Genomic DNA, 8,851 nt, shown 5'->3' with positions numbered 1-8,851 from the left:
TGATGATGTTGCTGATCTGAATGAAGGTTCTGATTTTGGAGAACCTTTTGTGGATGAGCAAAGGGCAGATGAACCTGTTACAGAAAACCCAACAGGTAAATTTGATTTTTTTTAGTTAGAGGCTATGTGAATAAAAATTTCATCAATTCTCATGTATCTCAAATGACTATGCAATAGATAATGTAACACAAACAAGTGAGAGGAACAATGCAAGAAGAAAACATCCAAGGCCTCAACCGTCTGGGCAAAGAATTGTACCTGGAAAGGAGGATGAAGCACCAAGGGTAGAGGTGGCTAACCCGAATAGAGAAGATGGCGATAGTGAACCTGAGATGTACCAATATGAATCTGAAGAACTCTGTAGCCCTCCTGCATCTGATGATGAAGAGGAACCTGTATTTCCTCAACATAATCCCAACACGCCATATGGAAAAATAACTCTGGAGTTGAATATGGAGTTCGAGACCATGGACCAGTTCAAAGCATCAGTGCAGAAGTACAACATACAAATTGGGAGACAGGTATTCTACCTTAGGAATGAGAAGAAGAGGTGTAGGGTGATCTGCTATGATCCAGACTGCCCTTGGTTGTGCTATTGTGCCAGGACCAACTACCCAGCATCCTTTCAGATAAAGACATTTGTGGACGAGCATACGTGCCCCAGGAGCAACAAGAGTAAATCAGTTTCATGTGCTTGGGTTGCTGAGGAACTAGTCCCAAAGCTCAGGATCCATCCCAACATACTGCAAAGGGAGGCACAGGAGTGGTTTAAAGTTGAGTATGACATTTCAATCAACGAGAGGATGATGTATAGGGCTATCGACAAAGCCAAAGAAGTTATTGAGGAAACAGAGAAAGATCAATACCTAAGGCTCAGAGACTACCTTAACGAAATCATCAAGGCTAATCCTGGTTCAAGAGCCAACATGGGGACTACTCCACAGCCAGAGGGGTTGCCTAGGTTTAGGAACTTGTACATCTGTTTGGCTGCCTGTAAAAATGGCTTTAAAGCAGGGTGTAGACCATTTATAGTTTTGGATGGGACGTTTTTGAAAGGTTACTTTGGAGGGCAATTACTAACAGCCGTTGGTCAGGACGTGAACAATCAGCTGTTTCCAATAGCATATGGGGTTGTTGATGCAGAAACAAGGGAAAATTGGAGATTCTTTCTGGAGGAGTTACACCAAGACATTGGGGACTACAATGAGAATGGCTGGGTTTTTATGTCAGACCAACAAAAGGTGATGTGCATTATGTTCATGTTTTTTGAGTTCTTGTATGTTTCTGTAAATTACTTTTGAAATGTCTCCTAATTATTTGTGTTGTATGCATATGTGGAGAAATTCCAGCTTTACAGGACGTGATGCCAAGGGTGAAGCACAGATTCTGTTGTATGCATATGTGGAGAAATCTGAACAAGAGATGGAAGAATAAGGAACTTAAGACAGCATTTTGGCAATGTGCAAAAGCAACTACTGATCAAGAATTTAATGATGCAATGGGAGTTGTGAAACGGATCAACAAACAAGCATGGGAGTATTTGTCAAAATTTGAACAAGAACAGTGGTCGAGATCAAAGTTTTCAGACTGGCCAAAGGTAGACAGTTTGACAAGCAACAACTATGAGTCATTTAACTCAACAATTGTGGTCTTCGGGGAAGAGCATTTTGACAATGCTTGAGGAGCTTAGGTTCTACATCATGAAGACAATGGCAACTCACAAGGACTCACTGATGGCTTATACTGGACAGATAGCCCCTGTACAAGTTAGTAGGTTAGAGAAAGAAAAAAGACAAGCCAATTACTGAGAAGCACAATGGTGTGGTGATGATGAGCACAACCAATTTGAAGTAACAAAGTGGCAACATAGAGTGAGAGTCAATACACGAGAGAGGACATGCTCAAGCAGAAAATGGCAACTCACTGGACTACCATGCTGTCATGGGATTGCAGCAATCCAAAGAAAGAATGAGAAGCCTGAAGACTATGTCCATCACAAGCTCACCATTGAGGCATGAAGTAACAAGGCAACATAGAGTGAGAGTCAATACACGAGAGAGGACATGCTCATGCAGAAAATGGCAGCTCACTGGACTACCATGCTGTCATGGAATTGCAGCAATCCAAAGAAAGAATGAGAAGCCTGAAGACTATGTCCATCATAAGCTCACCATTGAGGCATATAATAGGACTTACATGTTTCACATTAGCAGCATACCGAGTCAGGAGTACTGGGAGCATCACGAAGGGCTGCCATGTCTGTCCCCTCCATACAAGAGGCCTATTGGCAGACCTACAAAGAAGAGGAGAAAGGATAGCACTGAGCAAAGTTCTGGAAGCCAATACAAGGCCAAGAGAAGATACGGACAGATAACATGCCAAACCTGCAAAAGGGTGAGCAAAACAAAAACCATTATTAATATGTATTTACTTTACATTTTATTTCCTAGCTGTAACTTTATTAATGCTGATTTTTCTTACTCATGTGCTTTTTGTAAGGCTGGACATAATAGCAGAAATTGTCCTGAAAAAGGAAATGGAACAGCAGCTGAAGAACCAGATCTTGATGAGGAAGAAGCTAGGGAGCAAGAAGCTAACTGGGAGGAGACCATGGAGGCTGCACACGTTGCACATGTTGCAGATGAGGAAGACCTCACTCAAAACCATCCACAAAGTTAGCCTAATCAGGTAAAGAATGTGATTTATTTAACCTTATTGTTCCAAACTATTGGATCTATTTCCATAGAAGATTTGTTTTCATGAATGGACAAAATGATGCAGAATAACATCAATGATGGCAACACTACAACAAATGCTTCACCCCCTAATGTAGCCACCATACCAGTAGCAACTAACTTGGTTGGTCCAACAGCTACTTTAGAACCAGCACCAGCACCAAAGAGGAGAGGCAGGCCATCTTTTGTAAGGGGCAAACCAGTTCTACCAAGAGGAAGAGGCAGCACCACTCGAAAAGGACTGGCAACCACTACAACACATCCAACTCCAGCACAAAATGCAGCAGCTGCACCATCACCCTTTGCTCAACCTAGGGTTGTCAGGCCTGATGTTGGGTCTAGATCCCAAATTCCCGCATCTCCATCCAATGTTGGGTCATTGCCTCAAGGTCCATTACTTAGGCCCACTCTTCAGGCCCAACCTATAGCTCCATTTAGGCCACCAACTGTGATTAGGGAGACCATGGCAGCAGCAAGCCCAGCCACACAGAGCAGGTTCACAGGCTTCATGTCCACCCCATCCTTGAAGAAGAAAAAGCCATCCGGACCACCACCATTAAAGCCATCAACAAATGACAAGAAATGAGCTGAGATTCTTGGGTTTTTTAGTCTGTTGTTATTTGTATTTTGGACAGGATTTAGTTAACATGCACCCAACTGCCATTATGGCATGTAAGTGCTAACCTAGTGTTTCTGTGTTTTGTTACTGTCATTTTGGGTCTGTAGCAGTTACTATGAACATGTGTCATTTTGGTAGTCTTATTTGGGGCCTGAACTTTGTTACTCTAAATAGTTAATGGTTATAACTTGATGTTATTTTGGTGTTTTATTCAGATTCTGTTCACAAAACTATTTTACATGGCTTACATATACTCCATATATGTTGCTCAAATCACAACAACAATAACTCAATCAAAGCACAAGAAGAACACATCATACATTAATTCATCTCAATTACAATGAGGACAAGATTACAAAATTCCAAAGTCTCACTGTTATACTATTATACTGTGCAATGTCTATCTACTTAGCCAAACTAAACATAATCAAAGCCACATTTAACCCAATCAAAATACACATAAAAATTAGGCACAACTCAACCCTCTTCAGATTCTCCTTCATGTCATTCACCACAGAAAGTACCATCATCATCTTTTGAATTTCCTGGCCATCCCCACAGTCGACATTGATTCTGCCTTTCTTTTTGGGTTCTGATTTGCCCAGCATATTACTGTTCTCTGAAGAAACTTCTCCTTCCACACATTCCGCTTGTATTTCATCCAACCATTGGAAATACCCGTAACGCATTTGTGTGTTCTAGCACAACATGAAAATTTCAAAGATCAGAGAACAATCGAATACTAAAACTGAATAAGAACAGACGACAAACCAAGAAGGGATATTATTCTACTTCCTCACATATTCATCACAATTCCAACCTTACCTTCCACATAGGGCAGCGTAGAAACCATCTATCAGGGTTGCTACTTGTCTTTGACTTCAACGGAACCACTGGAAGGGGACAAAAGCAACAGCCATCGTAAGTTTTGCTCACAATACCCGAAGCACCATCCACGTCGAAGGCTTGCATCGATGACTGCCTTCTCAGCGTTGCAGCTTTTCCACGACCCCTTGCTGTGTGCATCTTCCAATCTTGGATCCCCTCCTGTGAATGAACGAATAGAGAGCTTGTTAATTTGGGATTAGGGCAAAGTTCTGATTTGGGGCAAAATGAAATCCAATTGATCTAATTTTCACCTAGGCTAACAAATCAATTAATTAGAAATTACAACTCAAATAAAACATAATTTGTCAGCAAAATCCGGTGTCCAGGTAAGCATTGTCCTCACCAGAACTTTGGTCTGGCAAGCTTATGGACACGTTTGTCAGGTTTTAAAATTAACCAGGTACCATTTTATCGATTACAATAGTCAGGTATCACAATGTCAGCGTTTCAATCTTTCGGATACTAATTTGGTCATTACCTCTTTTTTTACATGATCTCTATTATATCACTGTAGTTGAGCGATTAATCTTTCAATTAGAAACATATGCTACCTTCTATATTGTATACAAATTAAGTAGTCTGCATAAACAACTAAAGCTAAGATTTCTATTTCGTCAAATTCATTCATGTTATCTACAAATATTTGAAATATATATATAAACAACGTGTAGACACCAAAAGAAAAAAAGCAACGAGTTTAAATACAATCAAAATATAAATTTTAACAGAATCAACGTTTTTTTATATTTTATATATAACACATATTTTATAAAAATTAGGTATATAATAAAAAGAATTAATTTCTACATACAAATGATTTTGCTCTACAAGTCTTACAAGTCCTCTAATTGATGTTACGCTCAAACGCACTTGTTATGCACGTATGTTTCACGCGCCTCTAATAGATTCTTAACTCAATTAACGCGCGAATATATAACTTCCTTTTTTGAAAGGATTTCGTTTCCTTTTTCGAATTTCTCGCCAAATAGGGTTTTTTGGACGAAAATTTCAAACGAAATTTATTCTGTCCAAATAACTTTTTCATTTCGGACAAATTTGAGACAAATGTTAAACAATTTTTAGTGGAGATATTGGAATAATATATTCTGTCCTAAATTTGTCTAAATTTTGTCCCAAATTTTGGCGCCAAAATTTTTTTAGATGGCGCCAAAATTTTCATACAGATTATCAACACATTTTGGACAAAAACTATAATTCGTCCGTATTCCATCTGAATATGCGCAATAACTTTAGACGAATTTGGGACGCATTTTGAAAAATGTTAATTCTATCCCAAATTTGTCTATAATTAGTCTTAAATAGGGGTGTCAATGGGGCGGGGTGGGGGCGGGGGATGCCTCCGTGCTCCCCGTCCCCGCCCTCAAATTTTGTCCCCGTCCCTGCCCCATTCCCCGCCATAGGGGAATAATTGCTTCCATCCCATTCCCCACGTTCCCCGTGTTCTCCGCGGGTCCCCATTCCCCATCTGCTTATGTTGAACATTTATATAAAAATTACTATAAAAAATTTAAAAAAATATAAAAAAAAAACCACAAAATGTCAAAACAACACACAAACATACATATCACAAACATACATATCTTATCCAAGATTACAACTTACAAATAAAGAAATATAAAATCAAGTGATCATAGTTCATAAAACGAAATTTTAAAATACAACATACATTCTTAAAAAAAGCCATAAAATAAAGTCTTCAGCTTCCAACAAACAATTCCATGTTCTCTGTTAAAATACAACACAAACATGAATATGTTAACATACATCATAAACAAGAAATCCATATAATTAATAAGAATTTAACATAATAAAAAAATAATTACCTAAACTCTTAAATCTCCATATCCATCATATAGTCCCAAGAAATTGGAATTTTCGACCCTGATTTACCTATATTATATCAACCAACAATTTACGAGAGTTAAATTTAACATGAAATTGAACTTTAATACGAAATAAAATTTGATGTTATGGATTACATTATTACATACACATGCAGTAACAGTTTATAGAGCTTGTGTTTTGGTCTTTTTGTGAAGTCAGATTGCTTATTTTACATCCCTTAGGTAATCAATATTCTAAGGATCTCACTTAGTATTTTTTGTTTTTCATCATCTCATTTTGGCCAGCTAACCTTTTAACCATTTCCAACTTCATCTAATCAATCCAAATGCCAAGATAGCTTAATTTTGAGGAACCACTGGGAACAATATATTCCAATTTCAGAATTACAAGAAAAAAAAAAAACCTATAGAGAAAATAATTAAAGACAAAACGTCCCCAAAAAAAAGATCTGTGCTCTAACTTGGATTAAAACATAATTTCAAATTACTAATTACATCACTCTCAAGGATTGAAACTTATGTATTACTTTCTTCCAACCACATGCAATCAATCACATTTTGCACTGCAAGGGAAATTACTAGTCTGCAAAATTAAGCTAGTTTTCAATAGAAAATCCAAAACTGAAGTAGAACCATTCATCTTCTAAACCTGCAACAACCTCAAACTCTTTAAATCCTTCCAAACATTTGTAAAAGGCCCTAGATTCCACTTAGTGAATCCTAATTACAATCAAAACTCATAACTAACAGTTACTACAACAAACAGAGAACCTAAAACTTGAGGCTTGAAACACACTTAATCATTGTACTAAAGTAGCTCAACCAATAAATTAAGCACAATAAGAAGGTGAATCAGCTTTATGTTTAGTCGATTCATGTATCACCGTTTTGGGTTATAATTCAATATATAAATGGTGCAGCAAATCAGAATTTTTCATTCTACAAAATATAAATTATTAATACAGAATAGCATAGCATAAACTCATCAACAGGCAATAGCTAATAAAATCAGAATTCAGAATTAATGGAAAATAAAAAAAATTAAAGTATGAAAAAAATAAAAAAATAACCACCAATTATCAGAAATTCATAGAATTCATGAAAAAAAAAGTAAAAACCTAAACTGAAATTCCAAAATACAAGAAGAAAAGGAGAGAGTAGTGAATCTTACCAGGGATAAGAAAGAAATGGCTGAAGAGGTCAGAAACGCCGGTGAATAGAAGAGCGGCGAAGACGGGAAGAGAGCGAACGGAATAGGGCGCACGGGGCGGTGCGGTAATGATGCAGTGTGGGCCGGCTGAAACAGACAGTGACGAGTAGGGGTGTCGATGGTGGTCGGAGGTTGCTGGCTGGGACGACGGAGAGAATACAGAGGAAGGGTGCAGAGAGAGACGAAGGGTTTCGCGAGGAGAGGAGCACTGTTGAACAACAAATGCGGCGCTCTATGTTGGAAGTGGGAAGTGGGAACTGGGAAGAGGAGTAGGGTTAACTTTTCTATATATATATGCAAAGTGAAATTACTTAAAAACCAAAATAAAAATTAAATTCATAAAGATATTTAAATAATTTACTATATTCGGGGATTGTGGAGAATACGGGGATGGGGACGGGAATCCCCGCTTGGGTCCCCGCATCTGCTTCGGGGGAATTTTGTCCCCCATCCCCGTCGCCGCAGGAAAAATTCTCCGCTATCGGGGCCTCATTCGGGGCGGTCCCCGCGGAGATCCCCGCTTCTTGGGGATTTTTGACACCCCTAATCTTAAATGCTTTTACTATAACTAACCCTTCGAAGTAGACAAAATTTTTTCTCACAAATTTGGGGCGAAAATAGCATCATTTGTAAAATCAGTTTGAAAGTTCATCAATTTTCAAACAGATTTCAAATATTTATTGAAAACTTTTAAAATTTAGTATAAAAATATTATTTATATTTTAAATTAGTCTATGATTTGTCCCAAATATTTTTACTATTCCAAAATAAAGTTTTTTTTCCTAAAATAACCTTAATTATATATAACTTATAAAAAGGTACAGTTTTTGTTTGCACCTTTCAATTCCAAAACCTCTTAATCAAAATATGAAATAATCATCATACCAATTAACATCTTATTTATTATTATACATATTTTTAAAAATTGGATTAATAGGTACGATAGAGCTTATTTATGCAGGCTTTTTTTATATAAATAAGTAAATAAAATATATTAATTCCCATAATACGCATGCAGAGAAAGCTTTACGAAAATGCGCAGGGCCATTGTTCGCAAAGCACCCGCGAAATGGATTTAGTCGTCATCTCAGGAGGGGCGCACGAATTGAAACTTCTGGTGGGGAAAGCTATTGTATGCTTGGTGCCAACGAAATGGGTACTTTTGGTGGGGCTACCATCAAATTTAGTTGGTTTATTTTTAAAATATATTTTTTAATATTAAAAAATTATTTAATTTTTTATTAAGTTAATAATTATTTTTATATAATATCAAATATGAAATAAATTACATTCTTAAAATAATTAATTGAATCATTATAGATCAACAATTAAAATATAAGACTAGTAAATTAATCTATTATTCACCATAACTCTTTTAATTCAGGTAATACGTACTCAATACTAAATAAAAAATTTAACAAATATACTTATCCAATCCTAAATTTTAGAACTAAATTGATTATATTTTTATTAGTTTTTTTTATATCATTGTATATTATATTTTTTTTTAGTTAAACTTGGAAGACTCTATCTT

At 36.8% G+C, this 8,851-nt stretch overlaps 2 protein-coding genes across 2 annotated transcripts in view; both read right to left on the bottom strand.

Annotated features, from left to right (window-relative positions):
• LOC110265031 lies at positions 3,618-4,380 on the bottom strand. The gene is made up of 2 exons (XM_021107771.1): positions 4,180-4,380; positions 3,618-4,052 (listed from the first exon to the last, which is right to left on the bottom strand). Exons 1-2 carry the CDS (start codon positions 4,378-4,380, stop codon positions 3,759-3,761), a joined length of 495 nt encoding a protein of 164 aa, XP_020963430.1. The 3' UTR covers positions 3,618-3,758.
• LOC110265030 overlaps positions 5,571-8,851 on the bottom strand; it is a 4,300-nt gene continuing 1,019 nt past the window's right edge. The window contains exons 2-4 of the mRNA XM_021107770.1: positions 7,679-7,860; positions 7,279-7,601; positions 5,571-5,728 (exon numbers count right to left, since the gene is read on the bottom strand). Of these exons, the coding sequence (XP_020963429.1) occupies positions 5,624-5,728; positions 7,279-7,601; positions 7,679-7,860 (610 nt within the window). The 3' untranslated portion in view covers positions 5,571-5,623. The remainder of the gene's footprint in view (positions 5,729-7,278; positions 7,602-7,678; positions 7,861-8,851) is intronic.

Source organism: Arachis ipaensis, chromosome B07, assembly GCF_000816755.2.
Source record: "Arachis ipaensis cultivar K30076 chromosome B07, Araip1.1, whole genome shotgun sequence".
In the NCBI taxonomy this organism is placed as follows: Eukaryota; Viridiplantae; Streptophyta; class Magnoliopsida; order Fabales; family Fabaceae; genus Arachis; species Arachis ipaensis.
This window is presented reverse-complemented; position numbering and strand designations above follow the sequence as displayed.